The sequence below is a fragment of the Cladophialophora psammophila genome (genome assembly GCF_000585535.1).
Source record: "Cladophialophora psammophila CBS 110553 chromosome Unknown aczJe-supercont1.12, whole genome shotgun sequence".
Lineage (NCBI taxonomy): Eukaryota > Fungi > Ascomycota > Eurotiomycetes > Chaetothyriales > Herpotrichiellaceae > Cladophialophora > Cladophialophora psammophila.
This window is the reverse complement of record NW_006912933.1, coordinates 1,116,954-1,140,587: the sequence shown is the minus strand read 5'-3', so window position 1 is coordinate 1,140,587 and position 23,634 is coordinate 1,116,954. Positions and strand designations below refer to the sequence as shown.

Sequence of the window (23,634 nt, the reverse complement as noted above, 5' to 3'; positions counted from 1 at the left end):
ACTCAGCGAACATGATTCCCCCGGAACGCTACCCAGAATGGACCAAGAGGCAAAGTTTGGATGTCATGTTGGATTGTTCCATTCGGATTCCCTGAGCCGGGCCCGAGAACTGTCATGACCATTATTATTGTTATTATCTAACCAATTGATATTCCTTTGTGAAGACCACACCTGTTACCCAGAATACAAGCGTCTGATCGTGTCGATCCAACATCATTACTGCGAAGGTAGACGCGATGCGAGATACCATCAATGTTATCGTCGTCGGTGCCGGCTTCGGCGGGCTCTCGACGGCGATATCGCTGAGGAATATTGGCTGCAATGTAAGCGTCTACGAGCTGTCCAAGGATCTTTCGAGACAAGGTATGCGATCAGCCCCCTGAAAGCACCGAGATTCCTGACCAAAGACTACCAGGGGATGTCATCATGCTCGGGTCGAATGCATCTCGCGTCATCAGCCAGTGGCCTGGAATGCTAGAAAAGGTCCGCAAAGTGTCTTCACTTCCAACGAACTTGAAGATCTGCGACAAGAGTGGGAAGCTGTTGGTAGAACAGCCTCTTCCCTCCGAGTTTGACGGCTTCCCCAATAGCTACGCCAACCGAACTAGGGTTCAGAATTACATGTATGAGTATGCCAAGGAGATTGGTGTCCAATTCACCTTCGATGCTCGCATTACGGAGTATCAGGAGGATGGCGAGCTCGCATCTATCATCTACAATGGGCAGCGCATCTCGGCAGACATTGTTGTCGCTGCTGATAGTGTCCACAGCAGGGCTCGCGCATATGTGACTGGAAAGCCGGAAAAGGCCCAGAAAAGCGGCTTTGCGGTTTACCGATCGTGGTTCGACCTCGATACGCTCAATAACAATCCACTTACCAATCATATTGCAGAATCAGACCATGATGAATATCGCGTTTGGATCGGAGAGAACACCCACGCGATCCTCACCACAAACAGAAATCTTCGAGCCGTCACAGTTTTCTGCACGCACAAGGTCAGAATTTTCTCAAAGGATGTACTGCACGAGCAATAGACTGACAAGTGGTGCTGCCGCAGGACACGACGGACATCGAAGAGTCCTGGAACATACCCGGCAAAGTCCAGGATATGCTGAAAGTCGTCGAAGACTGGGATCCACTTCTACAACAGCTAGTGAAGTCAATCCCAGAGAGCGTACTGATAGACTATAAGCTCCTTTGGCGGGACCCCGTCCGCAAATGGGTCTCTGATGGGGGGAGAGTTGTCCTTGCCGGCGATGCAGCCCATCCCCATTTGCCCACTTCCGGAACTGGGGGAGCTCAGGCCATTGAAGATGGGGCAACGCTGGGCGTTTTGATCAAGAAAGCAGGCAAGAAGGACCTTAAGCGAGCGTTGAAAGTATTTGAAAAGCTGCGGTGCGTTGTATGCTCGAAACCCATTTGAAAGAGCATGCCGCTAATACGTTCATGATTAGATTTGAGCGAACGTCGCTGACGCAGCGAGCCGGGTGGGAGCTGAGACACCGTTGGCACCAAACCGACTGGGATGCTGTCGCCAAAGACCCTTCTTTCTTGAATCAACCTCAGCCACGTTGGCTATATGGGCATGATGCAGCCAAGTACGCCGATGCCAACTACGATGCCGCGTTAAGCCACCTCGATACGGCATCACCGTTCACCTCAACGAATGTCCCCGAAGATTACGTTCACGAGGATTGGACGATTGGCCAAATGATGGCCAAAGAAGGCGTCAAAGCTGATGCAGATTTCTACAGGGTTCAATTGAAATGAATATGATGGGTGCACAAAAGGACTTGGATGTTCAAGTCCTCGCGAATATCGGAGGAGCCAACTCCCGATTGCTCAATGGGTATCCTCCTATCAAGATTTATACATTAGTAATGTAGGCCAATCATTATGCTTATCCAACTTCTCGAGAAAGCTTTGAAGACTACCCAGGCATTTGATTTCTGTACGCGAATTTTTAAAAAACCAAAATACCTAAATTCCAACCGTGACGTGAAAGATTAATCTGCTTATGCCCTCACAGATGGCTGCATCGAGTGCATGGCCCCTATCATTCTACTCTAATACCGTCGTATCCTATCGTTGGAAGTCGCTCATCTTTTCCAGTCCGAAGACGTCGACCTGCGTTGTTAGCTGAGTCGTGGCTGTGAAAGCATGTTTTGGTTTTTTGGCGTCTTCAGAGACTGCCACTTCGTTTGGGGGGGGCTTCTTGCCAACGACCGTCGTCAAGATATCGCGAGCAGCCGCAGGCGACGACAATGATTCCCCTCTCCAGGCGACATGCTGGTCTGGTCGTATAAGCACCATCTTGCGCTCCCATAACTCCTCTGCGAGGCTCTCTCCGAGGAGACTCAGATGTTTAATGGGAATATTCAACTCCTCAGCAGAATCGATAAGGTACTGAGCACTGATGTGCGTCTTGCCGAATGTCACCAGCGTCCAGCCTGTGGGGTGTAGTAGGTCAAATATGGGCGTGCCATCGTTCAAGAAGACGTGGGGAGCTCTCGACCCAGGCCACGTCGTGGGTACATAACGAGAAGGACTCCACTCTGGTTCCGAGGTATGCTCTCCGTCTGGAACAATGATTGAAGACCGATGTCGGAAACCCATCTCCATGCCCAGGTCCGTGTTCTCCCCCGAGTTCTTCTGATAGTGTTCATGTATACTCTGACGAGCTGCCTTGCCCTCTTTGGTGTCGGAATTAATAGCATCGATGTCAAGGCCATTCATCAAGCTGCCGACGGCCTGGTGAGTCTGCATGTGGACTCCAGAATGCTCGGAGTTTCGTAAGGCCACAGGCCGACGCTCAGCCTCATACGAGTCTAGCAGAGATATACCTCCAGAGCCGTTGATGACGGAGGCCAACTTCCACCCTAGATCGTATGCATCTCCGATTCCAGTGTTCATACCGTAACCTCCTGTCGGGATAAGTTGATGAGCGGAATCCCCGGCCAAGAAGACCCGACGGTGTAGACTCGTCCACTGCCTGGCAACGGCAATGTTGGGTCTCCAGGCAGAACGAACCAGAATTTCGTCAACCTTGATAGGATAAGGCTCATGTGCGCCTCCCAGTGTAGCGTAAATAGCCTCGTGCGAGTCTACCTTCGACTCGTCTGCGTCTAGAGGAAGGAACAAGTGTGTAGTCCAGGTATCGATCTCATCCTGAGCGATGATGGCACCCGAGAACTCACCAGTCTTCTTGAAGAAAAATATATGCCAAAATTGTCCGAGTTTGTGTAATCTTGTGAGATCTCTCGATTTGAAATGAACCAGTAGGAGAAATGCAGGAATGGGTCCACCGTCTAATGGCATCTTGAGTGAACGCCTGACTCGACTGTTAGCACCATCACACCCTGCGACGTATTTCGAGACGATGACCGAGAGGGCGCCCGTATCCACGTTCGAGATGGTAGTTTTGACCTGATCCGCACTCTCCTCGACCTCTTCGACCCTGCAACCGTATCGAAGCTCAATCAAGGGATCCTTCTCGCATATGCCTTTGAGCCAAGCCTCGAAAATGACTTGCGATAGTCTCTGCCATGGTTCAAGCGGTAGCGTACCATCGTTTGTGCGCTGAATTCGAGTACGAAATTGATCAACCTGGAAGGTTGCTCAAGTCAGCTTCACCGTTGAGTGTCATGACTCCCAATTCTTGAACCTTTGGATTCTCCAAGGGGAAAGAAACTGACTTGGCTCCAGAATCTGCTATCGATGTCCAAACTGGAATGATTGATAGGATAGCCGACTCACGCTTTCGTGCTCCCAACTTGTGATTGCTTTTGGAGCGGGTAACCCAGTACAAAAGAGTACAGGCTGTGGTACGTCTGCCCGGACGCCCTGCTTGCGTAGTTCATCTGCAAGTCCCAGGCGTCGAAGAATTTCCATGGATCGGGGATTTGTGAGATCCATTTTGGGCCATTTCGTTGTGCTCTTGTTTCGTTCGACGAGTATCGACTTCACATTGTACCGGGAGAGGACAGCCGCGAGCAAAAGACCAACAGGTCCACCTCCGGCAATAAGCACCGTGTCCGGAGAGAGCACTTCATGCACAATTCCATTGCTTGCTGCCATATTGCTGAAGATTCGACTTGTGTGAGAGCCTGGCCGAGACAAATAACTTCGATGTGTCGTAAGTTGACTGACAGGAGAGTCGCTAAAAAATTTCAAGATCTCAAGATAGCCGTTGCCGGCCCTGATAGCGCTCTCGGATACAACTCTCCGGTTCTCCGAAGCACAGGAACCTCGACAGGCCTTGTCGATCCTTGAATAGTTATGTCTACCTAGCCCGTGCTCTCGTGTAGGCGGTCTGGTAATCTCGAGACCCGTTCCATCGTGGCCGTCATCCGAATTGCCGGCGTCCGGAAACGTGGTGAGCCTCATACCGTCCATCACCCCGGCTCCGTCTTAATCGAACCCCAAAAATGGTTTCTGTTGGAAATTTTCAGCGTCGACCACATTGCAACTCGTCCCAGTGATTAAGATAGCGCCTACCCTTCTGGTCAACATGACACAAACCAAGGTCAAAAGCCCGTCGTCGCTTGCGCACGTCGTTCTACGCACCCCGAATTTCGCAGTCATGAACAAATACTACAAGACGTTTCTTGGAGCCGAGGCATCATATGAAAACGAGATACTCTCCTTTTTGACATATGATGAAGAGCACCATCGAATCGCCATTATTGCTGTACCCGGTACTGGGCCTAAAGTGCGCCACTCAGCTGGCCTGGAGCACATCGCATTTACGTTCGACACTTTGGACGACCTCTGTCTGACCTACCGTCAGCGCAAGGAGGCAGGCATCAAGCCAACATGGTGTGTCAACCACGGGCCAACGACCAGCATCTATTACACCGATCCGGACGGAAATATGATCGAAACTCAGGTCGACAACTTCGACACGGTGGAGGAGGCAAACGCCTTCATGGCTTCAAAGGCATTCGCAGAGAATCCAATCGGAACGGATTTCGACCCTGAGGAGCTCATTCGGAGGCTCCAGTCCGGGGAAGATCATGTCTCAATAAAGAAGCGCATAGAGAATGGGCCGAGAGGCTTGCCAGAATGGGCATTGTAATGGTGACGGTGGTCAAGGCTGCAGCCCTGGGGTGTTTTGCCGCATGACAGGTAGCGTGATATTCCGCTTTTGAAGCACCGGCTTCACCACAAGCTTCTACCACGTCTTACACTGTTTGACAAGCTTTCAACTTGAATTCGATTCTGTTCGCTAGATATTGAAGAGTAGTTGTTTGTGAATGGGTTTGGTTGGCTCCTTGTCAAGCCGGTCCCTGAATAGATTCTACATGCTTCGACGAAAAGGGCCTGCCTCGGCCGAGCTTGTCGAGGCTAGTAGTTGCCTCTTTTAAAACGATTGTTGGAAAAATGCTTCACTGTAGCTTCCATCCTCTTCAAGCAAGGTTTTTGCCTGGGCCCAAGACCTCCTGATGAGGGCAGCACGCTCGTCGCTTTGACATTCGAATACTACCCTGTTGTAGGACGCAAACTCTGGTCAGTTCAACTCGAAACAGAACCCGTGTTGACGGCCGACTTACTCGTAGTGAAGAGGCGTCACCATGAATCCTGGGGACATTCCATCACGATCGATCGGTGTGAACTGGCCATTCTCGTCGACAGCTCTTTTGATGTTAAAGGCCCATAACAGACGCGCCACGGCCGTGTACATGCTGCGCTCTGCCACATGGATCCCAGGACACATTCTTCGTCCGGCACCAAAGGTTGTGAAGCCTTTGTCCGATCCATCTGAACCGACTGGCGTTCCCACCGGAGGATATTTGTGACCAGGCATGTGTCTGTACGGCTCGAAATCTCGAGGATTGGTGCGATCATTGTTGATGCTCCATACCTATGTCCCAGCTTCAGCATCATCATTGAGGACCACCAGGTATCGTCTCACACAGACATTATTCACAATTGGAACTCCAGCAGGTATCCGGTATCCCATGTAAGTATCTTCATTTGTAGCTGCGTGGGGGGCACCTCCAGCCACTGTAGTCGGCATCCCTGTTTTCGCAGTCAGTAACAATCCTTTCACAGTGTCTTTTACCCATACACCTGAAGGACTCCTTGACACAGCTCATGATGTAAGGAAGGTCCGCGGTGTCGTCCCATGTTGGGAATCTATGACTTCCAACAACAGTATCGAGCTCCTCCTGAGCCCGCTTCTGGACCTCTGGGAAAATGGCCATGGCCTGATCCAGCGTTTAGTTGACTGTTCGATATTCTGGCTTTTCCACGCACCTTTACAAAACCCATGAGTGTGCTATACGTAGTGTCACTGTTACAATTGATAAGTTACGGTTCCCTCGCGATGGAAATGATAGCTTACGCAGCTGCTGGCCACGCGTGACCAACCACAAACGCGATTTGTTTAAACGTGAGAGCGTCAGACTTCGAGACCTGATCAGATTCGGCCCCGATCGTCAAGAGGAGATTTCTTGCAAAGCCTCGCTAAGAGTTAGTTGCAGACATAATCCCAAGTCAAGATACCTACTCGGACGCATTTTGTCTTGCTCCAGCATCTCTTGAGCTTCACCAATTAGCTTCATCCATAGATTTGTTTCCATGTCTTTCAGTTCCGCAGCTTCCTTTAAAAATCCGCTGATCCAGGACGGAGCACGAAGGTAGAGTGGTTTCAGAATGGGGTACCAGTCAGCAAAGGATGTTTTCTCCATCAATGCCGAAAATCTCTCGAGCCACTATTTGGCTGTTAATAATAAAGTCGGCATCAGGGATAGTAAGCGTGACTCACAGCGTAGAGTTCTTTGACCGATGGATCCTCGAGGTCTGTATGTCGTTTGGCGAAAATGACGGTTGCTCCGATACTAGTTGTGTACCTTTTTATTATGGTCCAAAAGTCCTTCGGCCGGTCCAGGAGCTCATCTAACATCTGAATGCTTTCAAACTCCTAGGCTCACGCGTGAGCTTACATGAAATCAGAAGAAGCAACTTCATGGGCTTCGCGCCTACCTGGTAAGGCAAATAGTTGTTCGCGGCGGTAATGTTGAGGCGAAGGTGGTACATCTTCCGCATCCGCCTCCACACGTCATCGTTTCTATGCCGAGAAGTCAGTCGCAATATTCACAGAATTTTCAGGGAAAAGTAAGACGGACGTTCTAAACAGGAGATTTAGATTCTCGCCGAATTCTGCCCCAAAGTTCGGCGCCTTAGCTGAATAGTTGCCGCTTCTTTTCTCGAACAAGTCTCGAATACCTTGTTCGGTGTTGATGACTATCATCGTCTGTGTGCCGAGCTTTACGGAGATAATAGGTCCATCTAACAATGAGAAGCAGGTTCACCATTCTGTTCGAATCTCTCACATTGCTTTGCCCATTTCTCGAACATGAGATACGGGTTTGCTGTCATCTGATGCAGGTTTCCCAGAATTGGCACCGTCGGAGGTCCTGTTACCGTCAAAGGTCAGACAAGCCTGTCTTGTAACGGCGACACGCTTGTAGAGCTCGACAATGGGCTTACCTGGCGGTAGATCTTTCTCACGCATGCCAACCCGTAGCAACTTTGCCCCAAAGAATATTGCAAGGCCTACCAGCAAGGCCATGACCAGCCAAAAGTAGACGAGCGCCATACCGTTATCCTTTGTATCGAGTCAAGCAAATCTTGGTCAGCTAGGTGGTGTGGACAGAGGCTTTGACTGCGTGGAAGTGGGACAATGCACATCGGCGGCAGAGAGTCGGTGGGTAGTATCGATACGCTTCCAGTCGTCGATATCGATGACATGACGATCCTCTAATCCTCTCCACCGCTTTGAAATCTCCATGTCTTGATGTCCGGGCCGAGAACTGCGCCGGAGAGTTGGATGGGTAGGGGCCAAGAGCCCCGGGGGGGCAGACCACTGCAGCGCCGCCCGACGACCCCCACTCTTCATGTTCCTTAGACTTCCGATCTAGCAGAGTCTCGGGTGATGTTTGCCCTGAGTCGTAATACTTTACTGGAAAATAATTGACAGCATGAAAGGACGTACATACAATTCCTGAATTCCTGTCACCAGCAGCTGACCCAGTCGAGAATGTCAAAATCTGGAGATGGCCAAGTTGCCCTTGTGACCGCGAGCTCAGCAGGACTTGGGGCAGCAGTGGCAAGGAGTTTGGCCAACATCGGTGCCAGAATTGTCATCAACTACTGTCACAGCCGCGAGAAAGCAGAAGCTTTGGTCTCAGAACTTCATCTACAAAGGAAGGGGTCAATTGCAGATGAAGAAGCAGCATGTAAAAACCGATATATTGCCATTCAGGCTGACTTAAATGTCCGGTCTGATATAAAGAAACTGGTTGAAGAGACTGTGCAGGCGATGGGGAGATTGGACATTGTGATCTCAAACCATGGCTGGACAACGTTTACCAATTTCATGAACATTGAGGAGAACATCGACGAGGAAGACTGGGACCATTGCTTCAGCATGAACGTGAAATCGCCGCTGTTGCTGTTTCATGCTGCCAAAAAGCACCTCGAGGCCACTGAGGGATCATTCCTCACAGTGTCGTCGGTGTCTGGTATCAAGCCTGGGGGCAGTTGCCTAGTAAGCTTCCTTTTTTGGTCATGTTCGTCGTGGTTGCATGCGCTGAACAACTCAATAGGCCTACTCGGTAACGAAAGCGGCTCAAATACATTTAACCAAATCTTTGGCATTGATCGCATCCCCAAAAGTCCGGGTGAACACGGTGGCACCTAGTCTGATGCTCACGGTACGTCTGAGATATGAGATGAGTTGAATCCAAGCTGCTGACGTTTCGTCAAGGAATGGGGAATGAAGTTCCCTACAAAAATGCACGACGCAGTACGGGAGAAGAATCCTCTGAAGAAGATCATCGCATTGGAGGTGAGTGCTCGTGTCCAACGCACAAAGACCCTCGGGAGAGCTGTTACTTACCCTAGGTTTGTTTGTAATAGGACGTTGCTGAACACATTGTCTCCGTTGCTCGAAATCGATCGATGACGGGCACCACCGAAATTGTCGACGCCGGGTACTTGTTAGTGTAACTGGTATAGGAATATCCGACCTTGCGTGTGAAAAAGTAGACGGATGCTTCCATATACGAAATCCCTGACTTAGTTTGTGTCACTCTTGAAAAGTGCCACCACTTGGACGAGGCCGTGGAACTGAGCCATAAATTCATGTGCACGTTCATTCTTAACTTGGTCAGCGACGGTCGGAATCTCGGGCTCCTGCCATAGAAAGCAAGCCAGACACAGGCAAACCACCCGAGAATCGAAGTAAAATTGTCGGATGTCTTAGTTGCTGTTGAGCGTCATCATTGAAAGCCGACCCAGACGTGTAGAGTTGTCAGCTTAGATCTACCCAGCGACAAGGTTTCGGGGCCGGTTCCATGTCCGGACCGAAGGTGAACCGACCTCCCGCATAAACGCCACCCCCATGGGGAGATGCGGAGTCTCTTTTAGGTGCATATCTGCCTGGAGCTGTATATTCATCCCCTGGCAGGAAGGACCTCTGATCTCCGGAGTACTAAAGCCCCAGATGCACGTCCTGACGATGGTTCCGATCCGCCTGCTTCTCACTCTCTGACACTAATTTGACGCTGGTAGCTAATATTGAAAATGGCACAGGGCAAGTCATCTTACAATGCAATTGTAAGCTCTCTACTCCACGAGTGAACCAGAAGGGCCTTAACACTGATCGTAACCCTTCCATCACTAGGTCGCATTGGTTGCTGCAACAGGCAGTATTTCGTATGGCTATCTCATCTCAATTGTTGGGAGTACCTTGAGCAAACCAGACTGGTACGTCTACTTTGGACTGACGACCTCTGGTCCGGGACTCAGTCGATCCAATGCCCTCATTGCTGCCATACAATGTCTGTTCTACGTTGGCAGCCTCGTTTGCAACCTGGTGTATCCTTACGTCTCGGACCGATGGGGCCGCCGCACACCTATCGCTGTGGGCTCTGTCATCACCATTGTTGGAGGGGCCCTGCAGACTGGATCAGTCCACCCAGCAATGTTCATCGTGGCACGCTTTATCTCAGGCTTTGGTGCCGTCTTCTTCATGTGTGGCGTCCCTTTATACCAGGCAGAGATCGCGCCGCCAAATTTCCGCGGCTTTCTTGTGGGATTGCACGGTACGTGTTTGCCGTCACAATGGAAGGCGAGGTGCCTCAACTGACTTGTGGTTTCAGGAGCTCAAATCGGTACGGGAACTCTCATCGCTCAATGGATCGGGGTTGCCTTCTTCCACGTTAATGGTTCCGGAGGTTGGCGAGGTCCGTTGGCCATCCAATGTCTGTTCCCGGCCCTTATACTCGGTCTTATTTGGACGCTCCCTGAGAGCCCCCGCTGGTGTAAGTTCTTCGAATCCCTGTCGTATCATTTGGTGAATTTTCAGTAACCCGAAGCAGTGTACATGAGAAGCCGTCCAGAGGACGCCCTGAAAGTGCTTGTCAAACTACACTCCAGCAAGTCGTCCGTCTCGCACACATTTGCTGAGGAGGAGTTCAAGATTCTTAAGGCACAGATTGATTTCGAGTCTCACTCACGACTCTCGATCTTGAGCATACTGAAAAGAGCACCACTCCGGAAGAGGCTGATTATTGGATTCGTCTCCATGTTCGGCACACAATGCATCGGGACACTCATCATCCTGGGTCCGACTCCTCATTCATCCTCGATGGCTGTCTATTTTACTGACTTGCGTGCGCAGCCTATGGACCAGTCATTTTTGGCACTCTCGGCTATGGACCCTTCACCATTGCCCTGTTGTTCGCGGCATGGACTGTCCTCAACCCGATTGGCAATCTCATTGGTGGCTGGCTGAATGACAAGGTGAACAGACGTACGATGTTATGTGAGTTCGAATCGGTGTGGTGGCTACCTCCACATACTGACCTATCTAGTAATCGGATATTTCGGCGCGAGTGCCTGGATGGTTTGCGTCGCCGTCCTTGTCAAATTGTACGCTGGAACCCCCAATAAGGCTGGAAACAGCGCAACGGTATTCTTTATCTTCTTGGACCTGATCTGGTACGTACACAGACGCAGTCTCATGATTTCTTCGCTGACGAACCACTTCAGGATTACAACATTCATTGAGGCAACCTCCTTCATTTACATGGCGGAGCTCTTCCCCAGCTATATGCGATCTCAAGGAGTCTCTTTGGCAATGTCGGGACTCTTTGCGATCTCCCTGATTCTCACGGCAGTGACCCCCACGGCTCTGGCTCACATCGGCTGGCGGTACTACGTCGTTTTCGCCGTCCTGGCTGCAGCGATGTTCGTGATCATACTTGTCTGGTGGCCCGAGGTAAGATGACCGCGTTCTTCCGTCTCGATGGCGAGCTAATCTATATATTCCTAGACCCGAGGTTACACTCTCGAACAAATCGGAAGCGTTTTTGGCGACGAGGTCGTTGTCGTCGAGACTCTTGAAACATCGGTGCTCTCGAAGCGCAATAGCTACGAACAGGTTGAAGAAGTCAGCAATGTGGCATTACCCGACAGTGAGACTAAGCAGGCAAATTGAAGATGGAAGGATGGAGCTCTGTCCATCAATGGCTGCCTGAACTCGGAGTATTTCTGCTTCCTGGGTCGACGGACTGGGTCGCAGTATTTCCTCTTCTGAACCAAATCACTTCGTGAAATCTCAGCGTCAGTCATCCAATACCTACAACTTGTATATGCTTCCAGGCCGAAATGCGTAGAGTTCGTTGGAACATACTAGTATGCTGGGCCAGCACGATCTACCATCTTATTGCTACATACAGAAATGTTTCGTGCAGAGTCCACAGTTCAGTCGTAATTCTTCATGACACTTCTCCCTGTGCAAGACAAGCCTTGAAGGCTAGAACCACACATCCGCAACGCGGATTGGACGCCTCAGATGGGCCTACCATCAAAATGCCATGTCAACAACGCGATTGTATCACCATCGACTCAAGTCCACTTCCCCCCAGATCTGGACATAGTTTGTAGAATAGTGTGGTGCCGGAATCTGCTGATTGCCGGCCACGCTCCGAATCCGACCATTCTCAAACTGCTTGAGCTGGACCGGAAACCCAGGTCGGCTGCTCGGACGCCGAATGGTCCTTCCCCGGAAGAGGTAAATAGCCGAATGGTTTCGACCAAGGTGCGAGGAGACATTTCTCGCTAATAGATAGATGTACCTTCCTTGTGGTCTCACAGATATTATTTCGCAGGAGAACTGATACTCCTGATTTTCTAACGGTGGCCTCTCCCGCTAAGAGACTCCCTTCGGTCCTCTGTATCCACAATGTCTGCCTGGAAAACCGACGTAGGTTATCTTATCCCACCGACAGTGAAAGGGAGCCCATGCTAGAGTTGTCGAAACACCTGAACTAACGCGTCCATACAGACAAGCTTGACCAGCGTCGATGACCTCCACGGAACTCTTCCGGGTGGTCCGTCCAAGGTCGGTTGAGGCCCGGCCCACACTTAGGTGCGCGGATACATAAAGGTAACGGGTCAAACAGTACCATAACCCCAAGTTAAAACATGTCGAGGAGGAGGTTCTCGAGCATTACAAGGCCTTCGCCCGATTTTGCAACTACGAATGCTTGGAGGATCCTCACAGCGGAAAGCGATTCTGGGATCTCGACGACATGACCATTTTCGACTTGATGGGACTTACCAACCGGCCAAACTTTCGTCCACATTACGATAAAGTCACGTTATATCTCAAGGATGCGCAGATCGAGTTCAAGGATTTGGAGATTGTTGCAGTGAGCGAGACGTTCGCTTACGCGACGTCGCTTGAGAGATACTGGGGAAAAGCAGCCGACGGCAATGATTTTGATCTGATTTTCCGCATTACCAGTTTGATGCAGAAGACGAGCGAGGGATGGCAGTATGTACATGAGCACTATTCCTTTTCAGTTGACTTGGCGACGAAATTGGCCGACCTCTCTTCGGGCATTGCAGTGGATGAAGGATTGGCCCTGAAAAAGTAAGTGGCGTTGTGCTGTGGGTAGGTGTGTGAGGGAACCAGACTTCAGACACGCTCACTGCTCCCAATTGAAAAAGTCCGTCATTCCCCCATCAAGATCAATTCCTGGAAGCAACATGCTCAAGTTTTCTGGCTGGAAATCTGAGAGCTCGATGTCGAAAGCCTACCCCAGAGCGAAAGGTTAGATATGGTCAATCGTAAAATGACAACCATGATAGCCTAGTTAGGCTACGTACCTCTTGGTTCATACCAGTAGGCTGCGAGTGGTTTGGTCCTCCCACCATATCACTCTCGCTCGAGACAGAGTCTAGGTTCGCCAACGTTCTGACACCTGTCGAGCCGCCGCATGTAACAGGTCCATTCTTTGCGCGTCTGACCGCTGCTCGGGCCAACGACGCAATGTCCTTGACGAAAGAGATGGATATCTGTGATCTCGTCGCAAATTCCAGCCTTGCGAAATGGCCAGCTCCAATGTCTAGAAGGGAGAGGTCCCACTGGACAGAAGGATTTTCGGGATACTGTAAGATGTGAATAAAGAGATTGATGACAGCCTGAATTGAGGCTGTAAACGCTGACCTGCAGATTTTTCAGCATGAACGAGAATAGTGAATCAAAAGTCGGAAACTACGGGTTCTGGACGTACAGTACTGAACAATTCGCATCCAGATGGACCCATTTAGTGGCCAGTATTATGGAACGAGCGGCGTCGGCGACAATCGAGCAGGAGGTTTCAATTTGCTTTCGATGCTTATCGTTCTCTTGAGGCCTGAGCATTGCTTGAGACCAAGGATAAGTCAAAGCAGTATGAATGTGAGATAGTAGGTCGTAGTAGGTAAATTGCACATCAAGTGCCTGATTGAGGCTCATACCAGCAGGCAACGAGGACGGATTAATGGGAGCGTCAACACAGAAAATGTAAGCCATCGAGTCCTTCAAGCTGCGGAGTTGCTGATCTAAGTCGATAACATTGTCAATAGTCGCGCTCGTCGTGCGTCGGAATGCCTGTACGCTTGAAAGCCGCTTGCTCACAAGTGAAGACAGCTGAGCAAACCTGATCCACAGGTTACAGAATACAACATCGACTGCGCTTCCGGGAGGTCCGTAAATTGGGATCTGGCAACTGATATCGTCGTCATCGGTGATCTAGATGACCTTGTTAATTATTTGCAAAAGTCGGAATTGGGGGGAGGGACGGCGTACCGATGGCCGCCCGGAACGCAAGGCAATGCTCTTTTCCAGGCAATAAATAGCCCAAAAAATCCAGTCGCGCTGGCAGGCTTCCTGTGGAGTGAGGTTCCACGACGAGACAGCTTGTCGATGCAGGCCCTTGGAACATGCCAACCTCAGAGCGTTGGAGCAGAGCATGTACTCCAGTGCCGGGCTGCCCAGTTCGTCGACAAAGTATGCCTGTGAAGTTTGGTAAGCGCCAGTCAGAAGACATTTGTGCCCCACTAACCATCAGGGTCAAGGCTTGTAAGCCTAGAATCGAGGTTTTGAAGTACAATATTTCCGTGTGCACGGAAAGCGCATTCTCAAACCATCCCCACGATATCTGGCACGCTTCACGGAATGTGGTGGTTTTTGCTAGGTGCAATCGAGATCCGGTCGCAAAGATGACGTTTCTCAAAGCATACCAAGCAGGCTCATCATCCCTGTTCGGGCTGTTCGTGTGGGCTCGAAGTCGTGTTTCGAACCATGACCGCTGCACAACTCCGAATTTCGCTCCAGGGGCTGCTTCAAAGAAACCTGAACCAGCGACCATTAGCATCCTGTTACCGGAGGGGACGGAAGGCCATACGTCTGGTATACAACCACGCGTCCTTCGCATCTGGTTCCGAGGCTCGAAGTGTAGAGAGTCTCGTTTCCATTTTCAACGGTCGCATTACTTCTCGGGTGAACGATGCCGCATAATCTTGAAATCCGGGACAGCCACATCTGTCTGTCACCCACTGGATTCCCGGCTTCGAGCAAATTGACATGAAGGATCGAGGACCTTTCAACGTTGAGCTGATGATGGCTTTTAGTGGGATTGGCTTACCATGATACTCGTAGCACGACCGGGAGTGAATCAGCAAAACAGAATCAGGCAACCAGAGGCTGAATGACTTACCGATTCAGCAGAGTAGACACTGCATCTTTCTTGCTTTTCAATGCTGCAATCGTCCGAAATATCGGCCCTTTCATCGTTATAAGGCGACGGTACCACTGCTTCGGTCGGCGTCCATGAAAGCGAGCTGTGAGACGACTCAGCAATGCCAAAAACATGTGCGCGGGGCATTGGAGTGATCCGCAGAGCATGGTCTTGCAAGAAGGCTTGATGGGCAATTGATGAGCCAGGGAGTCGGCTTGCTTCCTCGTCGATGTTCCTTGGAGCAGAATCCGACGGGGACGAAGCTGGAATGTCTGGCTGTGAAGTCGTGCAAAGGGAGGCCTGCGAATTATGTCCCATGAACGATTCGCAAACCTTAGTGGCACCTGGTTGAGCTGTTCCCGCCACTTCGAGTCTGCATTGAGTTGCAAGCGCTTCTTCACCCCGAGTTTCAAACCTGCTGTTGCCGCCGGGAGGCTGTTGACCGTGATCAACATTGCTTAATGTGTTTCTGGTCTCCTGAAGCAATGCCTCGACTTGAGCCAACCGCTCGAACCATTGATCTTGGTCTTTAGGTCGTTCTTTCGCTCTTGCTCTTCGTACCGAGGGCCACGTGCATGCCACATCGCGATCCACGCAATAAGTACACGGTTTTCTTCCATCTCCTGAGCAAGGTCAGATCTGGCCGACGGCTGCAGGAACTCACCTACCCATACATCGCACTTTTTTGACTCGGCAAAAATTGCAAGCGAGAGAACGTCTGGTGCGAACACTGGTAGCTGCGCCCGGACCATTAGCTAGTGCTGGTGGTCTCTCCATTTAATAATGGCGGGAATCACGAATGCCAGAATTTCATCGCTAGACGCTCGAAAAGACAATGAAGAATAGGACGCAAAAGGAGCTGTCGACTGAGCTGTGGAAGGAGCAATGATCGCACAGTCTCCATGTTGAGGGGTGTCAGCAGATCTGGGGTCTCCACAGCCTCGGCCAACCCCCCCATGATCCTGGTAGCTGACCCTTGTCTGTTTTACCAAGTGGACTACAAGTACAAGTAGAAGGGAGACTAGACTTGGCCCAGAAAATGATTACGAGAAACCTGATGGGGACTCCGGGCAAGACACCCTTCGGCCCGAGGATATATCCGGGGTCCGGGACAAGCCTTGCCAATATTTGAATGTTTAGAGAGGGAGACTGGGACCAGCATCATGATCCGAGGATTTTGATGCTTGTGTACCGGAGCACCTGAGAGTCTCTCCTCAATGAAGACCACGTTCCTTCCTCTCAGTAACACCCAGATTATGCTGCTCCGTTATTGGCTCTCCGACCCTATCGGCGCCATGACGTACGGCGAAGTAGAGGTCGAGCTCAGCGACGGCTCCGCTTTAAAAGCTGCCAGACCATTCCTCCAAGTTCGTGCAGTTCACAAGTTGTTGTGTTTCAGGGTCGTTAAATGTAGCTATTCTAGTGCTGTATCTCATCGATGTGCTGGCGACCAGGCAACATCACTCTAACCAGGGAGCAGTAGAGTATCCCACCAGCTGTCGGAAATGCGACGTTTTGGCGCGCCTTGGCAATACCCGGGTTTACAGACGAATGGGATGCATCTTTACATACAAATTACATTTAAAAAACCATCGAGTGTATGGTTGCTCACCAATCAAGACATGCCAAGTGCCAACGCTCTAAAATGTCACATCCCGAGCGGCTCGTGGGATTCATACTGTGGCCTTTTGGGCACGCGGTCAGCCGTCGATTTAGGCTCGATTCTTTAACTGCCCTGGGCAAAGTGCCCCTAGAGGGCCAGACGAGAAGTGTTGTAACAAGTAGATTTGGCGACGCTGCTTTTTGACAAATCTCAGCCTTTCATTGGACAGCACGATGAAAGGCCGGGAAGCTCGTCACCTTTGTCTCCAGAGGCCCCATCGTGGTTAGTAGGGTCGGCATCGCACCCAAGACAGGTGAGACACAGGTGAGCACAGGGCGGCGTTGTAACGTCAAAGGAGGGAGACGCTGTATGACACGGATGATTGTGGTAACGTGGGGGTCTTGTATTGAGTAGCTATGTGACTATCTAGAATGACAATGATGACAGCTAAGAAGTGCTGGGTAGGCGCTCAGATGCCAAGGCGCTAAAAGGCCTCACAGCGTCACCCTCGTCCGAAGCTTAAATTAAGGAGGGGCCATGAGGCTAGTCCTTAAAAAGCTTAGTGTTTGTCATGTGACACCAGGAGTGATGGCATTAATGGCCTCTTTTAGCTTAAGCCCATGTGGGTTCGTAGTCTTGCCCTAATGGGGAAAGCATGGCATCCTCTTTCGGTGATCAGAAAAAGCCGTAATAATAGTACCTCGCACAGGTGCCCCCTTGGACATTGCAATAGCGCCTCACACATGTTCGCTCGGTAATTCTAATGTGCGGCCCCAAAGTGTTTGATCCTGGCACAAATCGCCGAATCCGTCATGTCCTGCATCGCCCTCCTCGCTTCCCCCAAGTAATCGTATCTAAACAACATCCTATTCACACATGCCCGTGTAAAGTCGGGAAGTTCCTCCTCTGACAGATATTGTCTTACCATATCCTGTGTCTCTTTACTGAGGTCGTACTCCACTGCGACTGTGCGACTCAAAAGCTGCACTGCACTCGCCCTTGGTCTCCGCAAGCGATCCCACAAATCTAGCCTTCCTGCTACCTCGCCCACATCCTTGACTTCCTCCATAACCACGCCTAGAGCTCCTGCATCCTCAATTGCCATCCCCGCACCGCTGCCCAAGGTCGGAAGCATTGGATGTGCAGCATCACCGAGGACGATAAGGTGGTCCTTATGGTACGTAGGCAGAGGCTCGCGGTCGGCAACTTTCCAGAGGTACATGTCGTCTTCATCACAGTAGTCGAGCATTTTGTGGAGAGAAGGGTGGAAGGTCTTGATGTGGTCGCAGGCAACTTGTTTTGCCGTCTGCTTGTTGCATTTCTGTTTGTTGGCGGGCTGGTTGTTGTCGGTGACGGCGTAGAAGCCGAAGTTTTGGAGGAGATTGCTGTACTCGGTAAAGAGTGGCTACATTAGTGGAGGCTGCATTCTATTCAAGGTGAATGATGTGACTTACTCCCGACATGGGTATCGCAGAATCAGCCGATCTCGCGTCATCCCCAAACTTACGGAGGTTCCATGGGGCGCAAGCTCCATAAACTCCTTTAATTCCTTATCCTCCATGAGTACCTTAGTTGGCATGCAAACCCGCACGTTGCTTACTGTCAGCGTCGCGGGCCTCTCTTCTCCATCTTTCATAATGACTCTGTGGGCTTTCGATTTCACGCCATCGGCCGCAACTATAAAATCCGCCCGTAGCATTTCCCCATTATGCAGTGTAATCGAGCCCGCAGCGTCAAAATGCACTGCTGAAACTCCCTCCACAATTTCCACTGGCACACCTGCACCCTCTCTTGCGGTAGCCAGATCCTTTAGACAGTTGTGCAGATCCACACGGTGCACAGTCATCCATGGAGCCCGTACTCTTCCTCGAGATTGGCCAACGATTTCCGCCATAAGACTTGAAATGGCTGTTCTGCTGGTGCTGCTTGGATGATTACCTCTTCGGTGCAGTACACCATACGAGCACTCTTAAAGTCGACGCCAAGGTCTCGTAGGACCATATTTGCATTGGGAGATAAACTTACGGCGAAGCCAACTTCGCGCTTGTTGCTGTACCTTTCCAGCACGATGATTTTGTGGCCAGCTTGGCGGAGTGCCACTGCAGAAGCTAGGCCACCGATGCCCGCCCCGACGATGATCACGGTTGGTTGGAGAGACATTTGGAAGACTAGTCGAATGGTATAGAAGAAGAATACAGAGGTAAGATCGGGAAGCTTAACCTATCTACATACCTACTGATGACATAGGGATTCGTTGGAAAACAAATAAGCCTTCTTTCAAGCCCATCATTGTGATGTCTGAGCATGACAATAATTAGACGACAGAAACACTGCAACCGTCTCTTCCCGGGCGTCTCCAACGCTCCAGTAATATCAAGCAGGGCCGAAAGCACGATCAGAACACGGCGTCAGGAAGTCAGTGATGGTTCAACTTCGGCGATTTCGGAGTTTGCAAACAGGTAGGCTACTGTGGGCTGCAAGTTCACCTAACTGTATAAGGTGAAACCAGCAACACTAATCGACAGTGACCTTCAACGCATCATTCTGGTATTGAAGATGTTTAACCTCTTGCTTCTAGCCTGTATTGTTGCAGGCGTGATCTGGTTTCTCGCAACACCTTTGCGGACAGGACTATGGCGCTTTCCAGGACCATGGTATCGTCGGTGTACAGGTAGCCAATATCACAATCCTGCCGGTGCCTTGGCTTATAAGATCTAACATTTCACTAGATCTATTTCAGGTGCTCGACACATACCATGAGCGAACACGTCTGGCTATCGCGGAACTGCACAGGGTGTATGGCCCTGTGGTCCAAATTGGTCCACGCACCCTCATTTTCTGCGACCCGGCCATGGTTGACGAAGTGTATGGCACCAGGTCACCACTTCCTAAAGTATGTAATTTGCACAGCACCTGTACCCAAAGGCCATTTCTAAGTCGAAGCAATGTCCTCTTAGAGCCATCACTTTAAGCCATTGCGACATGAGCTCAACGGGGTTGTTTATCCGAATATCGTGGTAATGGAGACGACCAGAGAACATGCGGCTATTAAACGACCGATTGCGGGCATCTATTCCATGTCTAATGTCACGAAGTCGGAACGTTTCATCGACGAGTGCATCCTTCAGTTCGTCCACCAGCTCGACCAGGAGTTCAACAGCAAAGGGAGGACGATGCCCGTTTATCAATGGGCGCACTTTTGTGAGCAGAAGCATCTAATCGCTTTAATGATCGACCACTGACATGCCTACACAGTTGCGTACGATACGATAATGAGGGTTACCGCATCCGTGGACTTCGGACTTATTCGAGGTGAAGCTGATCGAGAGGGCATGTTCAAGGGCCTACATGAAGCTCAAAAATTCGGAGCCACGGTGGGTTGCGCATGGAAGAAAGCAGTGCTTGCCATTTTCTGACTGCATTCAATGCAACCATGCAGGATGTCTGCATGCCTTGGATGTACGCAGTTCTCAAGAGGACCCCACTGGCCAGTATGATGGTTAAACGCATGGGGTCCTTCCCACGTCGAGCACGCGAACTAATCCAAAGCAGGAGGGCGATGGGGGTATCGACAACAAGGACCAGTGACCGTGAGGACCTCCTTGACCAGCTCCTCGAGACGAAGGAGAAGTTTCCATAGACTGTTGATGAGCTTGTCCTACACGGCTACGCCACGACACCCCTCTTCGCTGGCGGCGAATCGGTCGCTGCCATTATCACAGCCGTAGTCTACTTCGTGGGGAAGCATCCCTCCGTCGCCGCAAAACTGCATGCCGAACTGCAATCCTCTGGCCTCCAGATGCCGCCGTCCTGGGTAGAGATCCAGATGTTCTCCCCTCGGTGCAGCGCTCTCCCGCCGCGCCATCCCACCCGATCGGGACTTCATCCTGCCCGACGGCCGTCGTGTGCCAACTGGCACCGCAGTCGCCATGTTAGGCGGATCGACTCAATTCAACCAAGACATCTTCGGCGCGGACGCGCGCCAGTTCCGGCTGGAGCGCTGGCTCATGATGCCCACTGAGAGCCCGGACGAGTATGCGGAGCGGCTGCGCTGAATGAACAAGACGGACTTGACCTGGGGCGCGGGTGACCGCGCCTGCATGGGCAAGAATATTGCGCGGTGTGAGATCTACAAACTCGTGGCGACGCTGTATTCTACGTTCGATGTGAGTGGGACATTTTTCCTTTTTCTCTTTTTCTCTCTCTCTATCTTTGCGTACGAGTAATGGCAGTTTAGACCGGACTGACCATGTGAGTAGGTTCAACTTGTAGACCCAGCGAAGGAATGGAAGCTCAGGGAGGCTCTGGGGGTGAAGCCGGATGGTGTGGAGGCGACGCTTAGTTTCAGGTTGGGTGCGAGCTTCGATCACCTTCGTACAGGGAAGTAAATACGGATGAGCTAGGCCGGGGCTGCCGTTCAAGTTGACACGGAGCACCGGAATCTCTCTCTCTCGCTTTAACACTTTAGGAGACAAATACTGAAGAAGACATTTAAAATTGACGGTTTAAAAACACGACTACCGGGCTAGCTTCACAACGCACTTCTCCCCCTTGAGCTCCCCTCTCCTCACCATCTCCATCCCCACCAGCACCTGCTCTAATCCACCTTCCAGTTGCCTAACAGGGCGATGTTTCAAGCGTCCCTCATCAAGCAACCGCTGCGCCACTGCCCACGGCCTCTCCCCGTACTGTAGAAGCTCCTTGCTCGGTGGCCGTGCGTATGGTTCCGGCCACACGCATCCCTCGCCGAAGAGGGAAGGTCCTAAAGTCCAGTCCGTCTTGACTATTTTTCGCGTGGCGACCCTCTGTTCGAAGGGATCAAGGGAGACGTATTTGCCTCCTGCCCGACCCAGGACCGCAAAGCAGGGGGCGGTGGATTCGACCGTTGTGATGCAGTCGAGCGCGTAGCGGAGATTATTTCTGGTATAGGATTTCTACGTAGATATGAGGCAAGGACTTGAAGACGGCTAGAGGGCAGGGATAAATATCGTTCTACTTACTATCTGACCAGCACAATCTGGTTCATGGTAGTCAAAGGTTGCCTCGGCGCCCGTAAGATTTCAGCCGTTCGTTGTGCACGGGTGAGCAGGCAGTTATTGGTGTCATGTTGATGCTGGGATCAAGCAGTCAGTGCCCGCAAACTTCGTCAATACGGGGAGGGTCGTGGTGTTTTTTTTTCCTCACAGTTTGAGCAGCTGTATGGCAATGGTTGCCGTTGCGGTACCGCCGCCGTACACGAGAACGTACGCCGGCTTCTGAACAGGGGCATCTGGAAGCGGCAGGCCGAGAAGTTTCAGAGCTAGGCCTGCGGTGCCGATGGCAGCGCTGTACGTAGCACCGCCTTCGGTGGTGATTGAATCGGGCAGCTTCAGCCAGAAAGGGCCCGTGGGAATGTTGTACTCTTCAAACGCAGCACGAATGGGTCTCTTGGGGTTCATTTTGTACTGGGCGCCGCACACTCGGTCACCAATCTCGACGCCGGCGACGGCAGATCCGCGAGCAATAACGGTGCCCGCGTAGTCGCAGCCGAGCATGGCACCTGGAGTGACGAAGTCACCGCGCATCTTGGTGTCGCTGGGATTGAGGGACAAGGCCTCGGTATGGACCAGGATTTCATCGCTTCGCAGCGAAGCCAGAGGGGTATCTTCGCGAATGCATACGCGCTCTCCCGTCTCCGCAATTATTGCACGCTGAGTCGTTGGGGGTATGAGGCCAGTGTCAATAGCAATTGATCCCATTTTGGGCACTCAGCCAGAGATCATGGATGGTGTTCGCGGGCCTTTGGCACTGAAGAAGCGACTTCTCAAGGAGCGAGGGGCTTGAATACCCCTTGGATCAGTATGAGGCGAAATGCACGTACACTAGGTAATTTATTTCCGTCGTTAATAGAACCCCTACTACCACAGCCTTGTGCTGACTCGGGGCGTGAGTGGTCAGCGAAGTACCTATCTATTAATGTGGGGCTGTGGACACCGCGTTAGGCCTAAAGCAGTCTTTCGGTGATTTTCGGCCTTCTTCGGACAATCAGCTGCAGCACCTTCAATCCACCTCGTGGCAGAACGTGAGATAGGGGATTCCAAGTTTTCCGGGACAAAAGACTGCAGACGCCTTCGTGGTAGGGCATGGTAGAAACAGACCGGAAAACCACAATGACCGTCAAAAAGACTCCCAAAAAAGCGCTTCTATGCTTCCATGGCACCGGCTCCAGGAGATCCATCTTCAACGTCCAGATGGCAAGAATTTGCTACCAGCTGCGCGATGTGTTTGAGTTCATATTCCTCGACGGCCCGCTGGAGTGCGGCCCAGGACCCGGGGTGCTGCCTATGTTCAGCGGGCAGGAGCCGTACCGTGGCTGGTTTCACGGGCACGAAGTGAGCATTGACGAGAGCATACGAGAGATCAACGGCGCAGTGCAGACAGGTCTGGATGACTGGAGGAGCAGCAATGCGGATGCCGATGTGGAAAACATTGTCGGCGCCGTGGGCTTCTCCGAGGGCGGGCTCGCGCTGACGCTGATGCTCTGGCTCCAGCAGGAGCAACGCCAGCAACAGGAGCAGCAGCAAGAGCAAGAGCAGCAAGTCCTACTCTCCGCCCTCCCAACGCTGCAGTTCGCCGCCATTAGCTGCTGCTTCTTTCCGCGCGAGGCGTCGTTGTGGATGAATGCACGCGCTCAGGCCAGGGGCAAGAAAACAGCCCTTATCGACGTGCCAACACTGCACATTCACGGTAACCGCGACTTCTATCTCGGGCGCGCACGCCAGCTTGTCCGTAACCACTACCAGCCGCAGTGTGCCACCATCGTCCAAGTCGACACCAGCCACCACCTTCCCACCCAGAAAGACGACGGCGCCGAGGTCTTTAAGCACATCCGGAGACTGGCAGGCGTAAAAGCAGAATAGGATAGATTCTCGTTTCGATAGATTTTCATCAGGCCGGCAAAGAGGCTCCTC

General features: G+C 51.5%; 15 protein-coding genes across 15 annotated transcripts; 8 read left to right on the top strand and 7 right to left on the bottom strand.

Moving 5' to 3' along the window:
• Positions 1 to 236: 236 nt before the first annotated feature.
• A1O5_08106 (uncharacterized protein) lies at positions 237 to 1,771 on the top strand (the record flags this gene model as incomplete). Its single annotated transcript, XM_007748691.1, has 4 exons — positions 237 to 363; positions 416 to 996; positions 1,059 to 1,396; positions 1,456 to 1,771. 4 exons carry the CDS (start codon positions 237 to 239, stop codon positions 1,769 to 1,771), a joined length of 1,362 nt encoding a protein of 453 aa, XP_007746881.1.
• A 312-nt stretch (positions 1,772 to 2,083) lies between these two features.
• On the bottom strand, positions 2,084 to 4,078 carry A1O5_08105 (uncharacterized protein; the record flags this gene model as incomplete). The annotated part of the gene is made up of 2 exons (XM_007748690.1): positions 2,084 to 3,607; positions 3,758 to 4,078. The coding sequence occupies 2 exons, from the start codon at positions 4,076 to 4,078 to the stop codon at positions 2,084 to 2,086; spliced, it is 1,845 nt and encodes a 614-aa protein (XP_007746880.1).
• Positions 4,079 to 4,511: 433 nt separating this feature from the next.
• Positions 4,512 to 5,078, top strand: A1O5_08104 (uncharacterized protein; the record flags this gene model as incomplete). Its single annotated transcript, XM_007748689.1, has 1 exon — positions 4,512 to 5,078. One exon carries the CDS (start codon positions 4,512 to 4,514, stop codon positions 5,076 to 5,078), a length of 567 nt encoding a protein of 188 aa, XP_007746879.1.
• A 471-nt stretch (positions 5,079 to 5,549) lies between these two features.
• On the bottom strand, positions 5,550 to 6,207 carry A1O5_08103 (uncharacterized protein; the record flags this gene model as incomplete). The annotated part of the gene is made up of 3 exons (XM_007748688.1): positions 5,550 to 5,864; positions 5,922 to 6,022; positions 6,072 to 6,207. The coding sequence occupies 3 exons, from the start codon at positions 6,205 to 6,207 to the stop codon at positions 5,550 to 5,552; spliced, it is 552 nt and encodes a 183-aa protein (XP_007746878.1).
• A 234-nt stretch (positions 6,208 to 6,441) lies between these two features.
• Positions 6,442 to 7,042, bottom strand: A1O5_08102 (uncharacterized protein; the record flags this gene model as incomplete). Its single annotated transcript, XM_007748687.1, has 3 exons — positions 6,442 to 6,717; positions 6,771 to 6,926; positions 6,989 to 7,042. 3 exons carry the CDS (start codon positions 7,040 to 7,042, stop codon positions 6,442 to 6,444), a joined length of 486 nt encoding a protein of 161 aa, XP_007746877.1.
• Positions 7,043 to 7,334: 292 nt separating this feature from the next.
• On the bottom strand, positions 7,335 to 7,604 carry A1O5_08101 (uncharacterized protein; the record flags this gene model as incomplete). The annotated part of the gene is made up of 1 exon (XM_007748686.1): positions 7,335 to 7,604. One exon carries the CDS (start codon positions 7,602 to 7,604, stop codon positions 7,335 to 7,337), a length of 270 nt encoding a protein of 89 aa, XP_007746876.1.
• Positions 7,605 to 8,045: 441 nt separating this feature from the next.
• On the top strand, positions 8,046 to 9,016 carry A1O5_08100 (alcohol dehydrogenase; the record flags this gene model as incomplete). Its single annotated transcript, XM_007748685.1, has 4 exons — positions 8,046 to 8,555; positions 8,614 to 8,721; positions 8,775 to 8,855; positions 8,927 to 9,016. The coding sequence occupies 4 exons, from the start codon at positions 8,046 to 8,048 to the stop codon at positions 9,014 to 9,016; spliced, it is 789 nt and encodes a 262-aa protein (XP_007746875.1).
• A 576-nt stretch (positions 9,017 to 9,592) lies between these two features.
• A1O5_08099 (uncharacterized protein) lies at positions 9,593 to 11,510 on the top strand (the record flags this gene model as incomplete). The annotated part of the gene is made up of 8 exons (XM_007748684.1): positions 9,593 to 9,625; positions 9,693 to 10,113; positions 10,171 to 10,332; positions 10,390 to 10,635; positions 10,692 to 10,835; positions 10,885 to 11,011; positions 11,063 to 11,291; positions 11,346 to 11,510. 8 exons carry the CDS (start codon positions 9,593 to 9,595, stop codon positions 11,508 to 11,510), a joined length of 1,527 nt encoding a protein of 508 aa, XP_007746874.1.
• A 747-nt stretch (positions 11,511 to 12,257) lies between these two features.
• Positions 12,258 to 12,954, top strand: A1O5_08098 (uncharacterized protein; the record flags this gene model as incomplete). Its single annotated transcript, XM_007748683.1, has 3 exons — positions 12,258 to 12,278; positions 12,360 to 12,416; positions 12,478 to 12,954. 3 exons carry the CDS (start codon positions 12,258 to 12,260, stop codon positions 12,952 to 12,954), a joined length of 555 nt encoding a protein of 184 aa, XP_007746873.1.
• Positions 12,955 to 13,005: 51 nt separating this feature from the next.
• On the bottom strand, positions 13,006 to 14,818 carry A1O5_08097 (uncharacterized protein; the record flags this gene model as incomplete). Its single annotated transcript, XM_007748682.1, has 6 exons — positions 13,006 to 13,113; positions 13,187 to 13,526; positions 13,594 to 14,093; positions 14,151 to 14,357; positions 14,407 to 14,696; positions 14,749 to 14,818. 6 exons carry the CDS (start codon positions 14,816 to 14,818, stop codon positions 13,006 to 13,008), a joined length of 1,515 nt encoding a protein of 504 aa, XP_007746872.1.
• A 2,626-nt stretch (positions 14,819 to 17,444) lies between these two features.
• A1O5_08096 (uncharacterized protein) lies at positions 17,445 to 18,844 on the bottom strand (the record flags this gene model as incomplete). The annotated part of the gene is made up of 3 exons (XM_007748681.1): positions 17,445 to 18,089; positions 18,192 to 18,474; positions 18,546 to 18,844. 3 exons carry the CDS (start codon positions 18,842 to 18,844, stop codon positions 17,445 to 17,447), a joined length of 1,227 nt encoding a protein of 408 aa, XP_007746871.1.
• A 396-nt stretch (positions 18,845 to 19,240) lies between these two features.
• On the top strand, positions 19,241 to 20,324 carry A1O5_08095 (uncharacterized protein; the record flags this gene model as incomplete). The annotated part of the gene is made up of 5 exons (XM_007748680.1): positions 19,241 to 19,355; positions 19,414 to 19,577; positions 19,642 to 19,885; positions 19,940 to 20,058; positions 20,124 to 20,324. 5 exons carry the CDS (start codon positions 19,241 to 19,243, stop codon positions 20,322 to 20,324), a joined length of 843 nt encoding a protein of 280 aa, XP_007746870.1.
• A 415-nt stretch (positions 20,325 to 20,739) lies between these two features.
• On the top strand, positions 20,740 to 21,072 carry A1O5_08094 (uncharacterized protein; the record flags this gene model as incomplete). Its single annotated transcript, XM_007748679.1, has 2 exons — positions 20,740 to 20,850; positions 20,944 to 21,072. 2 exons carry the CDS (start codon positions 20,740 to 20,742, stop codon positions 21,070 to 21,072), a joined length of 240 nt encoding a protein of 79 aa, XP_007746869.1.
• A 129-nt stretch (positions 21,073 to 21,201) lies between these two features.
• A1O5_08093 (uncharacterized protein) lies at positions 21,202 to 22,422 on the bottom strand (the record flags this gene model as incomplete). Its single annotated transcript, XM_007748678.1, has 2 exons — positions 21,202 to 21,604; positions 21,869 to 22,422. 2 exons carry the CDS (start codon positions 22,420 to 22,422, stop codon positions 21,202 to 21,204), a joined length of 957 nt encoding a protein of 318 aa, XP_007746868.1.
• Positions 22,423 to 22,833: 411 nt separating this feature from the next.
• A1O5_08092 (uncharacterized protein) lies at positions 22,834 to 23,583 on the top strand (the record flags this gene model as incomplete). The annotated part of the gene is made up of 1 exon (XM_007748677.1): positions 22,834 to 23,583. The coding sequence occupies one exon, from the start codon at positions 22,834 to 22,836 to the stop codon at positions 23,581 to 23,583; it is 750 nt and encodes a 249-aa protein (XP_007746867.1).
• Between the last annotated feature and the right edge of the window lie 51 nt (positions 23,584 to 23,634).